Source organism: Pseudopipra pipra, chromosome 1 (assembly GCF_036250125.1).
Source record: "Pseudopipra pipra isolate bDixPip1 chromosome 1, bDixPip1.hap1, whole genome shotgun sequence".
NCBI lineage: Eukaryota > Metazoa > Chordata > Aves > Passeriformes > Pipridae > Pseudopipra > Pseudopipra pipra.
The window spans coordinates 131,587,519-131,610,336 of NC_087549.1; the positions used below are offsets into that span (position 1 = coordinate 131,587,519).

Consider the following 22,818-nt stretch of genomic DNA (forward strand, 5'->3'; position numbering starts at 1 on the left):
AAAGAGTGAACTAAAAATGCTACTCAAAATACAGTAATTCATTCTAATAACATTTAAAAAAAATAAACAAAATACAGATGTGGAAGAAACTGCACCTAAAATTTATACCAGAGAGAAATATATGGTTATTCCCAGTCCACGTTTTCCCTATTATCCAGGTTTTACATCTCAATATAACAGCTGTTCCTTACCTTGATATCAAAAACACAATGAAACTGATACAAAGTCATTTGGGAAGACTCTAATTAAGTTAGTATCTTTACAAGAATCCTTACTGAAATGCAGTATTATAGAAATTGTGAATACTACTTAAATGCACTAGAATAGAGTTCAAAGTTAATAATGATGCAAATAACTAGCATATTATAACGAAGACATGGGAGTTTGTCTTCTGTTTGTATCCTATGATTTACTTCGTATTTAGATGGAGTGCACAGTAAGTCCAAAGTGTTAAGATTTAGTGCAATCAAAATCAGCATTAAGCTGTGAATAACAAATCTCTCAGTTAGCCTATAAGTTGTACTAATAAACTATAGTAGCTGCAGAGTTATTCTCATAACTGAGTCCCTACTGACATAAGGTACACTTACAACAGTGGAAAAATTCAGATTAAAAAATATACGTATATACAAGAATTACATACCGTACAGAGGTCTTTGTACTGTAACTTCTGAAACTTGGTGTCTGTGTTTCCTGCACACAGCTCCACATATCCAAGGACTACTTGAAACACGGTGTTGTGAATGGCTTGAGTGAAGTGCATATGTAACTGGTCCATTGCTGTCTGAAAGAAATGGAGTGACATAAAATCAAATACAAAATTCAATTTGTCATATGCCATAATCTTTAAGCCATCACCCTTTAAGTTAAGTTTTTTTCAGTTCTGAACAGAAGAAACTGTAAGCAGTATGGCTTTCAATCTTTGTCTCAAAAATACCTAACATAGAACTTGATAATACTACAATCCATCCTCCCTCTACAATTCATTGTTTTTTTTTACATTAACACGAGTAAATATTAATTGTACACCTATATAATATGGCTAAGCATTCTTTTACTCTCCCAATTACTGATTTTGTGTCAAAAAGAAATTAGTTGAGATCTGTGCTCTTTCTCCCACTAGAAACACTTCCAACTAAAATAAAAATATTTCCTTTGCAATTATTAAAACTAAAACCACAATTACAAAGTCTTCAATCCATCCACTTGCCAAACTGAAGAATATAAAGTAGCATTAAGTGTTACAGAAAGGCATGTACATCATATCAATAAATTTCCTATAAAACTCCTCCTTGTTACAGAAAAAAAGACATTTGTTTAAAAATAGATTACTTTTTCCAGAAAAAGATATACCAGTACATGTACTAGGGACTAATCAAGGCATAACATATTAATTTTACCACAATCATGCCTGAGTTTCAGGTCAGGATGTTTCCTTAGTTTTCATGTTGTTAATAGACTGTACATAACATTAGTGCACTTCAGAAATGGAATTTTCTCACTGTTTCATGATATGCAAATAAACAGCATATGGTATATATAGGAACCAATAAAAAATATCTTTCAAATGCCAGAATGAAGTTATCAGATCCTGCAGATTTGAAAATGTTTACTTTCACTACTTTCTATTTGACATTTTTAGCTACTGACAAGAGCTGAGAACTCAATCATCCCATAAGAAATGAAAAAGCAATTCTGCTTAAATCCTATTGCAAACAACCAATCTTCTACAGCTAGTCCTAACTTGAATCAGTCAAAGAAAACAAAATGACAAATGAAATATGAGAATTACTGAATATACTGAAGGTTATTGACATTTTGTTTACTGAGAAGGGGTCAAAATGGGAGATATTTCAGTAACAATGCAACTAAATTATATTTAGGACAAGTTCAAAATACCTACTTTAATAGTAATAAAAAGAATGTCAAAGCCAAGTCACTTCATCATGAGAACAAAGCAGGCAAAACCATGCAGCAACAAATAACACTTTTATTTTGTTCAGAAACTTCATTCCTCTGACAAACAATCTGCCTTTCTCAACATATCATGCACTTGACTTCGGAGCAGTGAACGCATTATATCTACTTTTGTTCAGTAAATAAAGAAATCACATACAATGCACCAATGAGGGAAAAGCCTAATTAATCTTCTCCCCTGGTTTTAAGTTGCAGACTCGAGGCACTCTAATAGTTCTGCACATTATCAAAGTATGGGAAGATAAATCCATTTCTATCCTATTGCAGAGTTACACTGTTATCACTGTCGAGCCATGAAAAAAAGAACCCAACTTTGCTAGAAAGGTTCTAATTAGAAAGAAAGAAACAAACAAACAAAAAATGAAACCAAACCCAAAAAAGCCAATCTACTAAAAGATATAATTCTGAAATCTGGAAATACCATTAAAAACCCCAAGCATTATAAAGAACAAATGGGGTTCTTGTCCTGTCTTCATCAAGGGATAGGCACTTTGACATGACCTGTAGCAACTAAAGCTTTCTGAAGGAATCTCTTCTCCAAGCAAATCATCACTGCTACACTGGCACCAACCATGCTCTGCCTCAGTGTGTTATGAACACCAATCACTGACAAAACATGCCTCCAGGATTTTCTTGTTTCTTTATCCCTCTTTACTTTGCAGGACCTTGGTATTAGCTCCCATACTTCATACCTGCTTCAGAAGGAAACTGGTTCACCACCTTCCCAGAGAAACCATATGAAGTCTCAAGGCAGTGCACCAGCACTTACATCTTACAGGAGAGCTTAGATCTACTATTTACACAAAAAAATGCTCTTGGCATGCAGAGATGTAACTTTTAGGACATATCCACAGTGTATGTTTGAACACACATCAGTGTTCAGGGCCAGGCTGGATAAGGCCCTGAGCAACCTGTCTAGTGGGAGGTGTCCCTGTCCACGGCACAGGGGGTGGGACTAGATGATCTTTAAGGTCCTTTACAACTCTCAACATTCTATGATTTTTTTTATGCCTTGAGACATATTTTATTACAAAAAACTATCTCCTCACCTCTTCATTCCTGTTGTGTTACAGTACAATATAAAATGGAAACACACATGTCAGGTACAGGTTGTGCACAACTCAGTGACACAGATCTAGCTATTGAAAAATATTATTCACATGCCCAAAATCAATTAATAATGCAAACAGCATTATAAACAGAGCTGAAATATGGAACTGTTACGTATGCTATATGTTGGAGTAATACACAGTTTACCTTTACCAAGTACTGTTAAATTATCCAAGCATTATAAAAGCCTTTGAATACCTGGCAAGATTCATAAGCATTAGTGTGCTGATTTTGGCTGGAATAGAGTTCATTTTCTCCATAGTAGCTGGTATGGGGCTATGTTTTGGATTTGTGCTGAAAACAATGTTGATAATTCAGGGATGTTTTAGTTATTGCTGAGCTGTTGCTTACACTGAGTCAAGGCCTTTCCTATTCTTCATCCCATCCCACCAGAGGGTGGGGGTGCACTAGTAGCTGGGAGGGGACATAGCTTGGACAGCTGACCCCAACATGTTCCATAACATGTGGCATCATGCTCAGTAATAAAAGCTGAGGGAAGAAGGAAGGGGGGAATGTTCAGAGTGATGAAGTTTCCCTTCACAAGTCACTGTTACACATGATGGAGTCGTGCTCTCCTGGAGATGGCCGAACACCTGCCTGTCCATGGGAAGTGTTGAATGAATTCCTCATTTTGCTTTGATTGTGTGCACAGCTTTTGCTTCCCCTATTAAACGGTCTTTATCTCAGCCCACAAGTTTTCTCACTGTTATCCAATTCTGTCCCCCATCCCACTAAAGGGGAGAGAGTGAGTGGCTGTGTGGGGCTTAGCTGCCAGTTGGGACTAATTAGGAAAACAAATTTCCATCACAGTACTCAAAGTTCCACGCTGTTACATGACTGTTCTTTGTAACTTACTCAGAAGATGAGTACTAACCTGTGTTTTTCCAAGCAGCCTGTAAGCCTGCTGAACCTTTGTATAATGATTGATATCAAAATTCTTGCATATTTTGGAAAGTGCTACGTCCAATTGTTCCTATATGAATGAAAGAAAAGACTGTTAAACATCAGATAAAAACAGGCCAAGTAATATATTACTTAAATGACAGCAAAAGAGGAAGACATTTACTTAAACAGTCTGATAATTATGTTTGTAAACTAGCCAAGATTGTACACAATCAGACTATTCTGAGATGCTTAAATGTTACTTCTTGAGCATAAGTATTTCAGTCTGAAATTTCTATCAGCCAATGAGTTCCACTATTTCCAAGAACAAGCACAGTAAAAAGTACATTATTTCACTGAAGTCAAATTCAAAGTGATACTGAGAAGGCCTAGCACCCCAGCATGGGAGAGCTGGGATTTCTAACTTAGTCTAACTGAAGGAAATATAACAAAGTTCTAATTTTGCAGGGAATTTAATAACAAGGTACGATAATACATGCATCAATCTGACTTTCTAAAGAGCACATGACCACAGGTGTAGACAGCTGCTGGAATAGCTAATTCAAGTTCCTGTTAAGCATTACATGTGTATGCATTACATGCACTACATACACATTATATATATCTACGTTACCAGACTTCTTACAAAAAGCTCACCAAGTTCCAGCTCAAAATTACCTAACAGTGGAGTTAAAAGAATTCCTTTTTTTCACCACCAATTTCCAGCAAGACACTTACCATGTTATATTCATTTGCTTTTGTGGTACTATCTAACTTAAGACTGGTCTTTGTTGCATCCTTCACAATTATTTAAGTCTTACTTCCTCTGGCTTAGCACTGGCCCTATCCAGCAGTTTGCTGACCTCTAAAATTTCCAGTGATACTGTGATGTCTTGTGTAGCTTATCCAAACCTAATGGCTTGCTGCTGATTTACTTTTCACAACTATTTACAAGTAGTCTAAAGAACTCACAGAAGTTCAGTACTTCAAATGTTATTTGACTTTTTAATTTGACTGCTCTACCACTTACAGTGGGCACAACTAGTGAACTGGGCTCATAAGTATGACAACATATTACAGAGCATTTAGATTAATTGCATCACAAAAGTTTACATGAACAGCACTGACCATAGCATTCCAAAGAGAGTAATTGAAAGAAATGTGCACGTTCTGTAATTGCTAACAACATTGTATTGGAAAGCTCTAGTACTTTAGAGGTTAATTACTAACATATACTTAGAGGTTAAATACTAAAATATACTAAACATCAATATATCAACTTTTACCTCTATTTGTTCCAAGGTGTCTTGCAGTTTTGAATTCAACTCACTATTAATGAAAGAAAAAAATGTTTAAAATAAAATTACTGATTACGTTAATATTTCAGACCAATTTCCTTGTTTCCAAAAACACGTTTGCCTGCTACCAAGCCACAATATAGTAATTTATCATAAACCATTTAAGCTGCTGTTACTGTGTCAGACTAGCACCATCTCACCACTGTTATTGAAAGGTATCTACTTCAGGCATATGCAGTATTCTTAATGCTTCAAATTAAGGTATTTGTTGCAGCACACAAAACCCTAGGTTTACAACGCAACACTGTTAAGATGGCCCAGATAAGGCCCCATCCTGCTAGGGTTTAACCAAGTATTCAAAGACATTCCCAACCCCCAAGAAACTCATGCTTCGAATGTTTTGGTTTGGCACTGTGGTCTAGAGCAGAACATACCCAGAAAGGTCAAGGCTGTCAGGTCTTTGTAAACTATAGTAACTTTTCTTTGTTGCTCGGGAACCTGTTACAGAAATGCTATAAAAGAACTCAAGCTTACAAAACTCTCAGAAAAATTTTTAAACACCATTATTTCACTTCTCTGAGCTATACTTGGTAGAAAAAGATTAACAAAAAATAGTTACCATAAGAGACACTCCTTAGGACAATGAAAGACACCACTGCATCTTTGCAACAATCAGGTTTAAAAATTTTAGAACACCGGCCAGAAAAATAAGACACAAAACATGACTACTATGTTTTTGTTCAGAAGGGTCAAAGCAACAAAGAAATCGGCAGGATATTCTCTTCATGCATGGAAAGCACAGTTTTCATTAAATAATCACCATAGCTGATTTTAAACAACTTCCTTCTGTGCTCTGAATCTTCTCCTAAGGGGCCTATGTTAATTATCAAAAGATTCTAGCTTCCCTACTTAGTTCTGTAGCTTAAAGATTATGCCCATCACCCTCCTTTTTTGGTTCCATTAGCAAAACTGGACACAACATCCTCCAAAGAAAGGTTTAAATAGAAAAAAACTGCATCAAAAAGAGCTGGCATTAAAAACTAGAGTAGAAAATATTTCCTTATTGTTTCTCCACATGCAACAAGCCTTCAAACAGAAAAGCCTCCACAACAATTTGATGTTACTACATCTCCTGCTGGAGTTTATGAGCATTTCCTGCTTATTTTTTTTCCTTTTTAAAAGTATGGAAACATCAAGTCTTTCTAAGTTAGGACTGCAGATATTTGGATTAGTTCCAGTTCTGAAAGCAATTTCTTCATGTCAGCATGAAATTCTGCACTTGCTAATTTCAGTGCCAAGAATCAGGGTAGGTTATCCTCCAGAGGCCATCTTGCTGTAGGTAAATTAATTCCAGAATATAAACTTGCTTATTAAAAAATCAGCTCAGGTATCCCTAGGCTGCATGTTGTAGCACAGTTATAATTCAGTCTTAGTTGAAACTTTACCTGCCAACATATTACAACAGTTACAAAACAACGATATAGTCCAAACACAGATTATAGATTGTGAAGACTGGTTAGTAGTGGTACCAGAAAGCGGGAAATTACAGTGGATACTTATGTTTTTATAAGTGACTCAATTTACTTTTCTAAGAAGAAAATAACATTTCCATCAAACCTTTAGAGAAGAAGAATTAATGGTCATTGTTTCATACATTGAGACTGGATGTGGCACTTAGTGCCATGGTCTAGTAACCACGGTGCTGTTGGACTTGATGATCTCTGAGGTCTTTTCCAACCCAGTTGATTCTATGATTCTATACAATTTCCAAATAAAATCATACAGAAGCTAAAATCTGCACAATGTTACCTTACCTTATACAACTGTAGTGTTTGAAGGTGCTGGCAGCTTTCTGGCATTCTAAGCACAGCTGAATAGCTCCTGGATAATCCTCTTCCTTAGGATAAAATACAATTGAAAGCTCATTTGAAGCAACAGTACAACACCCATTTTTGCTTGCATGCTTACAAGTTAACATTAAGAATAAAATATTTTGCCTCATGTCCATACAGTAAAGTTAAAAGAAAAGAGTGAGGGTCTACTGCAGCACTTAATGTGCAAGTAGTTTGGAAACTGAAACAGATGTTAGCAACGTCTGAAAACACTATCTATTACATTACCTTATGCAAACAACTTGCTGTATTGCTTCCTTTTGCATTCATAAAAAATACATCAGAAAATTTTTATTACAAAACAACTAACATCTTCTCAGTTAAACATCTTTCCAACCTTTGTTAATACAGTATGATCTATTCATGAGCATGGAAAGAGGTAAGTTCAGACACTGGCAGGCTTAGGTTACAAAACCTAAAAAGAGACAAGGAAGACACTTCTAACATTATGCCCAAATAAACACTATTTAAATTGACACATTCTATAGGTTATTAGAAATTAATTTAAATACAAGTGGCCTCAGACCACACAAGGCCTCAGGGCAAAAAGAACATACTTTAGAATAAAAATATGGGCACATTGTCCTAATTTGTAAAAAGAATATCCAATATTCTGATTCATCCAACAGATGAATCAGGAAATATATGAAGATGTCAGGACAAAAACAAAAAAAACCATAGCCACAAAAATATAAAACCCCAGGATCTTGCCATCAGAACATGGACAGTGATTTGGATATATCTACTATTTTTGTATTTTATTAGACATGAGACCAGAAAGAGCCTTGGAGAAAGGAAAACCCTCTTTAATAGCTAAGAGCTTCCCTTTTTTGTCATAATTACATCAGCTATAATATGTGCTTTAGAGAGCTCAAATACAAAGCTGTTACTGGCATTTCAGTCATTGACTGAAGAGTAGAAACGCAGGGGCAATTTATATTCAGCTATTATCATAAAGGAGGTTCTGAAATGAAGTTGGTTTTAACAGCAGTGTTCTAATGCAGATCAAGTTTAGCTAAAAAAAATACACAAAAAAATCCAAATACATTATCCATTAGATGAAAACAGAACAGTACATTGGTCTAAAATGATTGCTGCATTTACAGGTCTTTGCATCTTTCTCCGTTGTAAACCTGGTATTTGCTCCATTAAGTCTAACAGAGCTCAAATCAGAAAGCCTGTTTGCATAAGATATATTACTCATGTATTCCAGATGCAGCTTAGCCCTATAAGCTATTGTAGCTTCATTTCTAGCCCTTTTCAATTGGGAACCCTTTCCAAATCCTCTTCTGTGAATGGCTACTAATAGCTCTTGTGCATATTCCATTACTAACTTCTTGGAGTAAAGTCAATAAACTGGTCAATATCTGGGATAACTTATTGGGGGCAGACACTGAGCACAGCTTTAAAACTGCACTCAGCTAGAAACAGCAGTTCCAGCCCTTAAATATCACTGACGGATTACGATAATCAGATATCAGAGTCTGTGTGTGAATGCAACACCCACGCCTCTATCTCAAGACAACTCCTACTAGTAGACAGTTGATTTCCTGTATGACAAAATACAACACAGAAATTAAAAGCTAATCATTGTACAGGGCTTAATGAGCAGAAGGCAATATTTACACCACCTGAAAATGAGTACATTCCTGCTTGGTACAGAATAAGAAAGTTTGCTGACACAAGGGGATTTACTCTAGACGGAATTAAACTCAATCTTAAAAGTTACAACCATTAAGATCCAACTTCCAAATTTACTAACTAAGGATTATCATCATGACATTCCATCCAGTAATAGCTGCAAATACATGTACTATGATTAAAACATAGTTGTCAATAAAATTCTGAATTTTCTTTCACACAATTAATCATGTTAAGACAGGATCTTATTTCACTCTGTGCAGTATCTACTGCATTTTTAGGCAGTATATACAAGAGTATCAGAATTTTCAGTGTCATGAGCTGCATGCTGCAATGTTTTCTACGAGTGACTACTAAAAAGCCAACCCAATGAATAAGGAGAGAAGCTACTACACTTACAAATAAAATACTATTTTATTAATAGAACAAAAATAATTTACAGCCCCTCTATAAATTTGTACAGTAATATACCAGTAGAAGTACTTTATCGAGACACAGCATATCAACAATCAGCTAAATCTCACCTTCTGTTCTTCCCAACTATCAAGCTAAGGTCAGAAAAGAAGTATAAGTTGAGGGCAGTAGGGGGAGTGAAGATTCCACAGCATTTTTACCAAACTAACTCAAGCCTCAGATCTAAAGGCAGGATTAAGGTTTTTACAAAAAATACTCTGTCCTGGCACAGGGGCTATCTAATTGGATATGAAGTTTTTTGCACAACATTTAAAAAAAAGAATAAAAATAGAATTTCATCCCATGCACGTACAGCCACAGCCTGTTTGCAAGAGGAAGGGAAGAGACAAAAGTAGACTTAGAATAGCTTCAAATTTAACCAGTCCAGCAGGGACTTACCTCCAACATCTCACTCAAACGCACATCAGTTCTTTGCTACAGAAAAAAACCAAAAAACAAAGAACAATAACTACACAGAAAATAAGAAAAATACTTCCCACTGAAAAAAAATAACTATACATACCAGTGTTTTTATTGTTCTCAGAGACTTTAGCAGTCCAATAAGCAACTGTCGCTTCCTCTGATTTGCAAGAAGCCCCAAACTAGTTTGTGTGAAGCCTTCCTTTGCTATATTCAGGTGTCTGCAAAAGTTACAAATTAACACCATCTTCAACAAATTCAGAAAATGAAACTTACTTCTAATCAATTCTAACATGTCCATCAAAATACATGCTAGAAAATAAGATCATCAGCATTTTTAAGGAAACTCAGAAAATGAGATATCAACAGACTACTAAGAAGGTACATCCTCCCTTCTGCATTTGTCTGTGGATCAGTGGTGTATCTCAAAACCTTCCTGTTTTGAAGAGAACCCCCAATGGCAAAAGTGAGAGCTGCAAGAGTTTGCAATCATTTTAGCATCCTTAACTACTACTGCTAATAGCATTCAGTACATAATATGGAAATATCATCAGCAAGCAAACTTCCTGGGTATACAGATTTCTTCTTAAATACTTTTTCTCCCTTTCAATCTCTGCAGTTATTTAAGCAAGATACCTTCTTCCATTTGTGCAAATAACAGCTGCCAACTGAAGGCCAGTCTGCAATGATGTAACACGTTCAAGTTCCTACAGAGAGACAATAGGTTGAATAAATATACAATTTAACGTTGTGCTACACACCAGTAAAGACTAGTGATTAGTAGATTTCTCTTGAGATGTTATAAAGACCTTGTAGAGTTGCTGTATATATTATTTGTTTCATCATTTTATATATGGTAAGCATTGCAATGTAACATTAATGAAAACTATCTTTTAAAATACAACTCTCTTTTGAAGTTAGATATTTGAAATCCATTTCCATTGCAGTGGGACCCTCTATATTTATATATTATACATTTAGCCTAAGAATCTCTAAACCATTAGTGCATCACAACAGAATGATCAAAGCTTCAGGGACAGAAACACAGGGACAGGCATAATTAATATGCCAGAGAGCAGCAAAACAAAACAAACAAAAAAAACATGTTTCACACAGCATTTTCTTGTTTAGAAGCACTTGTGTTCTACCAATTTAATAGATGTCACTTCATAATGAATGTTAATTGTATCCTGTTGAATTTCAGCTGAAAACTCTTCAGCAGAGGTGACCTGATTTTAGCTTGATTTTTGACTCAGTGAAGTGCCTAGTGTAATCCCAACTATTAGGATTTCTTTTGTTAGGAACAGTACTGTAGAAAAGTGAATGCTTTCCCCACACTAGAGAAAATGATAATTTTTTTTTAAATTCTGTTCATCATTTCAAAACATATCAAGTGCTTTCCATGAGGGGAAGGGAGACTTTCACTTTGAAAATCAAACTAATTCTAAAGATATGACAAGCAAAAACAAGTCCACAGTTTAGTTCAGTTCCAAATCAGCTCCTGGTCAGTCTCCAAATCACTGAGCTGCACCTTTCACCAAAATCAGCTCCTTTATGTTACCAACGTTGCTTTTGTAAAAATGACAGCTTAGTTGCTGATATGCAAAATATCTTAAGAAACCAAATTCAAAGATTCCTTTCCTCAATACCTACTAAAAACATACTTTGAAAATATGAGAGTTATTCAAAAGGCTTTTATTTCCTTTTTCATGAGGAAACACATACAATAAGGAGTAAATCCAGTCCTGCCTGTTGTAAAGATTCTATAAAATCTCTCCTTTGAATGTGACTGGATGAAGAGGCACAAGGAAAAAGTGCAGCCTAAAGGTCCCCAGAGAGAGTCTTCTGCCCAGCATTTAGGGCTGAATAAATTTTTTCTCTTCTCAATCTTCCACCCGCTTTTTGTTCCTAAAGCATGTCTTTCCTTTCAAGGAGAAGGGAAAACTATAAATCCATTGCCCGGTGTCTGTGCTATGCCTCTGTTAGCCCATAGTAGTGCCTGTTAGACAAGTATTTCATACTAGAAATGGGGTGCAAATCATGATATCCCTAAACTTTACTTTGCACAGTTAAAATGCATCCAGGAGACAGTCAACTGCATTTTTTATTCTTCTAATGACCTGCTGCTGTAATTGGACACTGAACTGCAGATGCCATTATTGACTTAATCAGGCAAATATGCACTTAAAAGAAACGTTTTTAAAAGATTCCTAGTGGCACAATGGATTTTTAACTGTCCCATTGGAACATCTGAAAGCACTTCTTGATATAAAACATGAGCACCTTACTAAGATGTTGCTGCGATAAGAACATTAACATTACACAGCAAAATCCAAGCAGCACATTTGCCACAGAGAGAAGAGGTTTTCAAAGTGAAGCTGCTGGATTCAGAAAAGCAACACTCACTCAAAAGTATCAATTTCAAACACGTGTGACAGTGCAATAATACCAGAAGGTTTTTATACCACACAATTACTCCCCCCTACACTACCTTACGAAATGTCAACCACTGTAGCACTTACCAGCCTCTTTCTGCAATAGCCTCCCACCTCACTCCTTTAACTAAAACTGAAACATTACTGTTACAGCTTTTTTCTTCCACCAGCTATTGCAGGAGATGAACCAAGCAGTGCCCAATCCCCCACATTTATCTTTAAACAGCAGCACTCCTCCTTTCACCGAGTGAAATGCCAAAGAACAGATGGCAGGGTCAGTAAGGCTGGATGCACGGGCCATAACCACAAGCGAGGAGAAGAGGATGTTGTGCCCTCAGGATGAAAGAGGAAAATAACTGCACCTCCATGACAGCTACCATGGGTTCACATTCAGAAGTACAAGCCATCATTGCTCTCCCACACTCTTTACAGCTTCTTGACCAATATGTGAATTGCCATAATCACTGGTATGACAACGGTGGCAAAAGGTGCTGTACATACACAGAATTATTCATCACATGATAATTCTCAGACTGACTTGATAACAATCACTATTTTCCACTTTGCAGAATTCACCATGTTGTTTCCTGAAACAATCACATAAAATCAGGCAGTGCTGACCACACATTATAGGAACAGTATGAAGAATAAATGAGTAAAAATAAATGAAAAAACCATCTTTTTAGAGAATCATTATGACAGCTGTTGCAAATATGTTTTGGGAGGAAGGAGAGAAGCCATGCCAATATTCTACTGCAAGCAGCTAAAGCAGTTTTGCTTTGTTTTGCTTTTAAGAGATCTCTGACATGGTGAGACTATTTCCAGCTCAGTCTTCTCTTACATGCTTTCTTCTCGCAACTGCCTGAGATCAGTGAAACTGTTCCTAAGCATAGGCACTAAAGCAGTTCCTATTCCAAGTCCACTAGAGGTACTAATCAAGCTTGTGAATTCATGTTTTCAGAAAGCCTTCTTAAAACTGACCATATGCCAAAACATTTATCATCCTAAGGAATTCCAACTCAATATGCCCTTGGTTCTTTTCACTAGAGAGGTTTAGCATGCATAAATAGCTGGTTCCAACCAGACATTAGCATCCCTACTAACAGATGACTATATCAATCCTCAATGAAACCAGTGCAGCATTATAACATCACAAAATTGAGCAGTTTACTCTTAAAAAGTAACTGTTAGTCTTCTTACCTCAACATATGCAGGTTGTTTCTCAAGGATCAAGTCTGCAACTTTTTTAGATACCTTAAAAAGAAGAACATTCCAATGTAATACATAGCAATCTCAATTAAGTAGGCCATGCCCATACTAAAGTTCTACAAGTTTGTGCTTCTCTATCATTTACTTCTCTATTTTTGAAATTTCTTAATAAATGTTCCACAACAACATAAAAAAAATCATAACAATTATGATCAGTTTTCCTTAGAAGCAAGGTAAGAAAAATGTTCACAGTTTCATCTAGGGATTAGTGGGCATTTTTAAATTAATCCCTTAACTCTCTGCTTGTTAAGGAACATTAGCTAGAGTATATAAATAATTTGGCACACTGCAAGTATATTCTGCTCATCCTACTACTAGAGTACAAATTTAAGTTAACCATCTACCAAGGTGTGCTGGTTTGAGCTGGGCTGGAGTTAATTTTCTCCATAGTAGTAATATGGGGTTGTTTTGGACTTGCACTGAAAAGAGTGCTGATAACACAGAGATGTCCTAGCTGAGCAGTGCTTGCACAGAATCAAGGCCTCTTCTACTCGTACCATCTCACCAGTGAGTGGGCAGGGTGTGCACAATTTGCTGGGAGGGATCATAGCTGGGATAGCTGACCCCAATTGACCTAAGGGACACAGGGTCAATATGATGACCTCTATGTGACCATACGGTGACATGCTCAGCATGTAAAGCTGGAGGGAGAGGAAGGAAGGGAAGGATATTCAGAATGAAGGCACCTGTCTTCCCAAATAACTGTTACACGTAATAGAGCCCTGCTTTACTAAAGATGGCTAAACATCTCCCTGCCCATGGGAAGTAGTGAATTAATTCCTTGTTTTGCTTCACATGCTTTTGCTTTACCTACTTTTCAGCTTTTTTTTTTGCATTATCTACCTTTATCTTAACCCATGAGTTTTCTCCTCCCATTCTCCCCTCCACCCCACTGGTGGGGAAATGAGTGAGTGGCTGCAAGGTACTTCATTGCCAGCTGGAGTTAAACCATGATAGACGGAGATCTAAGAAAGCCATAAAGACTGACATTGCATTAAATTAAATCTGTATCAAAATGAATATTCACCCTATGCACATTATACCCTTTCTTTAGCACACAGAATATGCGTATTTTAAAATTTTCCTCATTGTTCTGAAGTAACAGTAAGTGAAATACTACTGAGAGCTGCTGTCTGTACTGAATTTTAAAAAAAGGCATTGCTACCTCTTGTGCACAAACACAGAAGCTTAAAAAGAAATACAACACTAACAGTCTTACAAATGCAAGCTTGAGAACAGTGTGTTTTGTTTTGTTTTTCAGAAGGGACTACAAATATTTAAGAAGAAATGGTTTCAAACATGACAGAGAAATTATTGGTATTGTTATATATTCTTCTGAGGGAACAATACTCGCAGAAAGAGAAATAAAATAAAACTGGCTGACAGCCAGCCCACAGTACACTACTGGCAAAGAGAGACAATGAGGTTTTTCTACACCTGCCTGCTTAGTCAAACATAGCACGGAGTTGGGATCTTCAATAAGCATTCCTGTAACAAACTTCTACCGGCTCCCCTAAGTAAATTCCCATCCTCTGGAAGAACATTTGCATACAAATGGTCTTCAAAGTATTCCAATATCGTCAGCTGGCAATCTGGAAAAGGGTCTTATACCTAGCTATGCTTTCTTCCTTCCATATTAAAAGCAAGTCAGAATCACAAAGCAATTTTAAAACTTCTTGCTGGTTCTTAAAACCTCTCAGTAGTTCTATAATTAATAAAATGTTCCTCTTGCAGGACAGCAAAAGAACCACTCCAGAGTGAGGTGTGGTCAGGAAAGGATGTTATCAGGCCAAATGCCACACGAGCCTACATGACCTTCGGGCTCTTAAGAAGTTTTGTTCACTGCACAGTCTATGCCCTGTGAAATTTTTCCTCCCTTTTCCAACATGTTCTTCATTCTAGCCCTGTACCTGTAAGAAACTTCAGGACATGGATATACCTGCTAGTTATCCGTTGCTCTAGTATAAATCTAACAGTTTGATTCTTCACTGTTAAAGCAGTACAAGTGAATAAGAGATATAGTTGTGCTGTGTTAACTCTTGGAATCCTGAATTGCAGTTGCTAGCAACAAATGTGACCACCACGGTTATCAAGGCATGACAATAACATTTTCTGAGGGGACCAAACAATTGTCTCTTTCCTAATCACATCACATCACATTGTCTCCTGAAGAAAAAACAACACAGCTGAGGATATTAGCCTACTAATTAAAATGAAGTATGAAGTCTAGCAGACATACGACTCAAGAAGCCTTCTAATACAAGTTGTCCATAGTAAGGTGATTACAAATTAATGTTGTCATGATACATACATTAAAAAAAGTTTGAGTGAGCTGGAATCCATCCAGTGGAATGAAAAACCAATGAGCAAACTACAGAAAATACAGAGTGTATAGTGACTCTAAAAACAAAGGCATGTCCAAGATCAGCTGTGCAAATGCAGATGGTAACAGTCAGTGAGAAGTGAAAGATGAGCTCTAGTATCTGTAATTCACACTCATATGACTGCTTTGTATAAGAGAAGTTTAGAAGTTGGTATTATCTCTAAACCACCGTTGTAAATTCCTATCCTACCTATAGGTACAGACACTGAAGTGAAAAAGGCAGTATTTAGTCTTTTTCAAAAGCAGAGGTATTGTGTGATATGTCAACAGACTTCTTGAGTCCTCTACCTAATAATTTATTCAAATCACGATTAAAATATTTTTAGGACTGAACTAACAACATACAACATTCTGTACTACTGTCTTCCACAGAGGACACTAAGCTCCTTTAATGCAGACAGTAATCTAAATGACCAATCACAAGATAAATGGACAATAATTAAGACAGAAGAAGAAAACATGCAACAGCCTCTCACACTCCACCTGGAAATATGACACAAGGACATGAAATACAGCATGTAAGAAATTTTAGCACCTTGGCACATGCCTAAGGAAGAAAACAACCAAGCAACAATTCCCTCCTATAGCAGAAATACATTTTGACTAGATTAAGGAACAAACAAGAAAGGCCCAATCCTGACTGGGGAGATGGTAGGAAAGAACTGGGCACATGTTTCTTGTCAAAAGTTTTGGCTTTTACCTGTTTGTATTCTAAAAGAAAGACACATCTGGGTGATATTTACTGGAAACCTTGTGTTCAGTTCTCACCCCTAATATTCATTAGTTGCATGCACTTTCCAGTTCAAATATTTCAGCAGCAGCCAAGCCCTGAAACTATTCCCCCAGCTGCAACCAGTTCCCATCCTGAAAGCAAAAATGGCCAAGACATTGATAACACACATTAGGGTTATTCAGCATATCTCAGTGAAGTTGTCTCAGTCATGAGAGCATTTCCTTTCAAAACAAGGTAATCACCAGATGTTCCCTTAAATTTAAAAAAAGAAAAAAACAAATAAAACAAAAACCTACCACTCACAACTTCTTTCCTTTTAGCTCTTGGTGAGAAATATGGGATATTGGAATATTCATTCATTTCCTCAACTTCTCACTAGTACTTCACATAATTTCATATGTATATTCTGGGGGAAGCAGCCTTAGGCAGAAGGCACTTGTTCTCTATGTATTGTTAACAATGCAACATTCCCCTTCTATACATTTCTTTCATTTAAAGACATGAATTAGGACTACTGCTTTTATTTTACTTACAGATACTCTCCAAATACCACAGTTAATACATTTGTTTCCTGTACCATATTATTCATCTTAAAAGAGCAATGGAACAACAACTAATGTATGAATAGAAAATAAAAAAGCCAGGAATATAACAAGTACCTTTCAAAAACTGCAGCTTTGACTTCTCACCTTTGACTACTCATAACATTCCATTCAGTTTATTATGTAATAACTCTGTACCAGTATTCACTAGAAACTCTTGTGGACAATTAACAAATTGGCAAATGAAAAGTAAGAGAAAACAGCATCTCCAAGGAGACAGTTTTCAAAACATTTTATGTCTTACGTTGCTAGAAACCCCGCAAAAAGAGAGATACTACTGCACCATTCAGCGCCATGTTGAACATGACCTTTCTGGTAATAGACATGAAAAGATGAACATTCAGAAAATCAAGTTTCTAAAGAAATAGTTAGCACATCTGCTCGTTACTGTACTTGTCACTAAGACTTACTTCCATGATTTTATACGATTATATGAGGTAGTGATGCTTTTCCACTATAAAGGCCCACAATATAATATTTTTTTAAAATTGCATAATATCTGAAGTGTTTAAGAAACCAAAACTTTTTCAGTTACACTTCTTGCTAGACTTATAGACAATATGCAAATTGTGTGAGGGTACAGAAGAAACAAGTTTACTTACAGCAGCTTGCTGTTGTTTTAATTTGTCTCTGTACTCTTCCAGTTCTTGAAGACTAAGGACTGGAGGAAGCCTCTGCATATAAACAATAAATTAAATTCAGTGAGAAATTAAAGGATGTTAAATCACACATAGTATTAACTAAGCAATCAATTTCATTAAAGAAACATTCTTATTGATTTTGCAATCTAATTTGCAGAATTAATCCATTATTTCAAATGATGGATACTGAAATCAATTAGTGGTAAGATATACAATGTATTATCATAATTGCCTCATAATTACCTCAAAGTTACTTTATTTTAAGCCATATATACATACACACAACCCCCAACAAGGAAATTATTATATCTCAGTTAAGTTTGCTAAAAAAAAAATACACAAAATATAGAACCAACTTTTTTTTTCCTGAACATTTTGGCTTTTTCACTATAGTTTGAATTATGAAGTGTCTGTTAGCACAACTGATATTAATGCTACCACATTAAAAGAGACTGCACCAATACTATACACTAGAACTGCAAAATGACGTAAGAGAGTATGGTTTCATATTAATGCAAGATATAAGAAACAAAACAAAAAATAGCTCATTGAAATAAGCATATTTTTGATCTTCATTTTTTGTTATGCTGCTGTCTTTTCTCTTAAGCAGAGAAAAGCTTACCTCTAACTCATACTTCACAATATCAAAGGAATCATTGGAAAAATAAACTTCTTCAATGCTGTTAATTATTTCCTGCTGTGCCTGAGGATCAGTTGGTTCTTCATGTAGTTCTCTGAACTCCTCCTGCACAAAACAAAAAAGGATTTCCATAATGTAATAACACACCCTAACAAAAACAATGTTTTAACAAACCAAAAATCTTTAAAAAGCCATTTACAACATTAGTACAAGAAGCAAGGGCAAAAAACAGAAAGATGAGTATGCTGTGGCTTGTTCTTCCCATTAGGGACAGCAAGATACCTAAAACATTTCAAAAAACATAGTACAGATTTCAACATTGCAGCTCATTTAAACACTTCTTCATCAATACATTTATGGCACAAATGCATGTTGAGTCCATGGATTTTTCCCCCTGAAGTTTAGAAATTCTCATAATAAACTGGCAGGCTATTTCTCAGAAGGAAAAAAAACCAAAAACAAACACCAAAACCTAAACAAATAAAACCTGAATTTTTAAAATCAGAAGAATCCTCTTTGCAAATGTAAGGTAGACAGTGACACTACAAATGTATAACTTTCAAGTCAGCACTCACAATTCACTGAAATAAAAGTCATGTCATTAAACACTTGAATTTTTTACAGGTAAACCCAGAACAGACCTGCCTTCTTTGCACAAGATTAACAACTCTCAGATTTTAGCACAGTGGTCTAAGCAGAGATGTGCTGTCAGCTTTCTGAAAGCTAATATTCAAGAGGTAAGCATTCCCCTCCTTGCTGTCACGATCTCCCCTCAGTCTTCTCAATGACTCAGCTGCTACCAGTGGCTAGCAAACCAAGAACTGAGACTCCCCCTGCTGTACTGGACATTGCAACTAATTCTTATCCTGTCCCAGATGTTGTTCCCACCAAAGGAATGAAAAATCCTTCATCAGACACTCTTAAGGGAGAAGTGCTAGGATATTCTTCCATCAAAAATAAAGATAAAACGGACCAAATTGCCTGATATCGGAATTAAACCCTGGTGAACCAATCCAGAGGACTGAAGAGTCCCATAATGACCCTGAGCCTCCCAACAGTGCCAGGTTGTTACAGGGACAAAGTGCCTGTATTTTCATCACCAAGAGCTCAAGGGCTTATTTCACTAGCTAGAGGCATCAGATTTTAGATTAATTGACTAAACAACCACTAACTTGCTTCTTTTGTACATCAACTGAAACAAGGTCAATGTGTACATATTACGAGGCAAAGTGACACTTATAATGCAAGCAAGGTGCTGTTTTTCTACAGTTGGGGGCAGCCAAAGGGTGACGAGTGGACGGTTTGGAAGAGCATCAGAAGGAGCCGCTGCTCCTCTGAAATACCTCTCACCGGAAAAGAAGAGAGGGGCGAAAAAAAAAGAAAAAAAGGAAAGAAAAATAAATAAAAGGGGGGCAGACAAAAAGCAGCGGCTCTGATACACAGAAAAAAAGATTTCCAGCGGATTTCGTGATCCCGAGCGGCCACAACCGAGGCTGAAGGAGCGGGCGGTGCTCGGGCGCCACCCGCTGGGCCGCGGGCGAGGCCGCAGCTGGAACGCGTCTTGGAGCCGCGATGGGGCAGCGGGTAACTCGGAGGAAAGCCCTCGGAGCTACCTTCTTCCTCTCCTGGGCGGCCCCAGGCGCCTCTGACCTCGTCTGAAACGCCTGATGCAGTCACTGCCACCAGAGCAGGTGAACGCAGCGACCCATCTACCAACAGCACGCACCGGCGGCAGGTGAACGAGGGAGGGCACGGACTGCACCAACAGGCCGAGAGAAACAAGGAAATAATACAGATCAATAACTATATATATAACAACATATATAATAAATAACAATATCAAAGGAAACTGATGCCGGTGTTTAGGCAAACTCTTTGGAGCGTGGACCCGCTCTTAGCGAGCGCGTCCCAAGTGCCACGAGCCACAACAACGTCTTGCCGAGACGAAAGCAAAGGCTGGGTCAGCTCCGGCCACTGAAGAGCAGAAGGTGCCAACACAAGTTTGCAGGAAGCGCCTGCAGCTCCACACCGGCACCAAAGAGACAGGCAGGACTCCAGGCAGCCAGGACTGTCCCTTCAGCGCCAGCCACACAATTCACCCAGCAGTGACACCTTTCCACCTCATGTTTCCGCTTTACCAAGATCACGAGAAACGGAGGACAGGAGGGCTGGTTAGGGATGAGAGCAAGAAGATTTTTGACAAATAGTCCTTTAGAGTCTGTTTCAACTTTTTTATCTGTTGTTTGAAGTTTCCCTCACGTGAGAGCACACGGACTGGCAGAGGACACACACATTCAGACTCAACGGCATACCACTTTTGCACTAATTTAATTTAGAAAGCAATGAAGCTAATAACTAACCATATGCATTCCTGCCCCTTAAAACAAACAAAAATTATTTCCCTCCGGGCTCCTTAACAAATCATAGCTTTATACTGTACATCCCTCTATAAATCAGCTTCACATCTTACAGTACATTTAGTTTTAGCTATATGAAACTAAAATTAAAAATTATCCAAGACAGGAAACAGGGTCCACTGAACCATTGCAAATGGAACGATCCAATTTATCATCTGATATTTGCCTACAAGTTCCTGCATTGCTGTTTGCTAACAGAAAAAAGATGAAAAACTAAACCCAAGGGGAAATCCTCAAGATCATTTAAAATCTGCACCATTGATATCTTGTCATATTGGTGAAATAATATGTTAATGCGTAGGTCAAGGTAACTGACATCTGATAAAGATGCATTAAGAAAGCCACTGTGGACACATATTCTGGATTTGGATCCATGTGGTAATGAATTGGAGGCGTGTTTTTAATATTAGGATTTCAATGAAGCCTTATCAATGACATTTGCTGTCATAGAACACCACAGTTTCCAAGACAAACATAAAGCTGATGTTGATGTGACTATGGAAATGGCTAAGAAAGCATTTTATCCTGCCTCAGAAAGACCATTCACCTCCGTGTTTCTTGCCAAAATACTACTCAGGAAAATATTTTTTAAATGGACAAGGTTTTTCATTATATTGTATATTTTTTTAGAAAAGCAGTCTAATGAGATAACTCTCCAGGATAAGCTTTAGCTCCCATATAAATTACACTGTCTGCCACCAGATTTTATGCCATGATAACCTGCACCTTCCAATACATTACACTCCACTAGTTTCAAGGAATAATATGCTGAAGGCCAATGTATTCACTCACCACTGAAGGATGCAACCACCATTGGCTACAGCTTATTTGCTGATATTCAATTTTCATCATCCCTTCAATTAGATATACAAAACAATTTTGCTATATATAAATAAGCCCACAGTTTCAGGGGCCTCAGCAAAGGCCAGATTTAGCAATGTGGAGCTTGTACTCACACACTTTGCAGATGGAAAGAAGGAAATGCTATTGAATCCCTCAAGGCATTTTTCCACCTCAAAACCTTTAACTATTGCCACTTAAGTATCTGCCTTTAAAAAAAGTCATCATTAAAACATACTTGATAGTAAATTTTATGTTAATTCAGCAATTCCAAGTGCTATTCTGAATTTAAAAAATTGCAACAGAGGGAATCATATGATAACAGTCATGCAGAGGACTTTGCCATTGCTAAACTGAATCAATTAAATATATAGGAGATGAAGAAGAGCAGCAATTGGCAAGGTGGATCCCACAGTAGTCACTTCAATCCACCTGCCCAGGTTAATACACACGTTCAGCAGTTGGATCTCTCCAAGCAATAAAGGGCCAACAGCCATCTAAGAAGCTGTGTCATGGGCTACTCCTTTTTACAAAGTTTTCTTCAGCAAGAGGCTTTACCTCCTGAGTAAAACTTGTGTCACTTGTGAAGCCAACCGTGCTTTTCTTTTTTCCCCCAGTACTTTCGATCATACTTTCATGGAAATACAATTTCTCCTGTCAGGCTGCCATCAGTGCAACCCTCAGCAGCAGATCTCTTCATAATGCTCCCTAAATAGATCAGTGAAAGACAGCTTCTAGGGAGGGAAAGAAAAAAGAAAAACCCTACCAGTCTGATGGCTTTATATACTTGAAGAAGCCATTGCCAAGTAAAATACAGTGCTTGCATCCACACACTTCTCACATCATTTTGCCTTCCTGTTGCATGGAAATAAAAGTTTACCATCTAGGAGCCTGTGGCAATTCCTTGAAATATATTTCAGAAGAGTCATCTCATTGCAGACTCATCTGAAATGCAGTTTAGCAAGTTTTAGATGACTACCCAGCTATTTCCCAGTGCGTCACACTCCCACTCTCCTTGTATTCTATGCTGCCTGTAACAGCAAAACCAATATTGCTCTGTTGAATGAAGCATTACTGGTAGGGAGTTGAAGCAAACACCTTCTGTATTCCAGTCACTATCAACTAAAAGACTTGGGAAGTGAAGACGTTGAAAAAAGGTAACTGCTACCACTCAGATAAAAAAAA

At 37.2% G+C, this 22,818-nt stretch overlaps 1 protein-coding gene across 2 annotated transcripts in view; it reads right to left on the reverse strand.

The window, feature by feature from the left end:
* VPS50 (VPS50 subunit of EARP/GARPII complex) overlaps window positions 1-22,818 on the reverse strand; it is an 82,018-nt gene that overhangs the window by 52,591 nt on the left and 6,609 nt on the right. For both annotated transcript variants that reach the window (XM_064677525.1, XM_064677534.1), the window contains exons 3-12: window positions 18,359-18,481; window positions 17,698-17,769; window positions 13,309-13,362; window positions 10,310-10,380; window positions 9,777-9,894; window positions 9,653-9,688; window positions 7,082-7,164; window positions 5,256-5,298; window positions 3,962-4,060; window positions 644-784 (exon numbers count right to left, since the gene is read on the reverse strand). In XM_064677525.1, coding sequence (XP_064533595.1) covers window positions 644-784; window positions 3,962-4,060; window positions 5,256-5,298; window positions 7,082-7,164; window positions 9,653-9,688; window positions 9,777-9,894; window positions 10,310-10,380; window positions 13,309-13,362; window positions 17,698-17,769; window positions 18,359-18,481 — 840 coding nt within the window. The remainder of the gene's footprint in view (window positions 1-643; window positions 785-3,961; window positions 4,061-5,255; window positions 5,299-7,081; window positions 7,165-9,652; window positions 9,689-9,776; window positions 9,895-10,309; window positions 10,381-13,308; window positions 13,363-17,697; window positions 17,770-18,358; window positions 18,482-22,818) is intronic.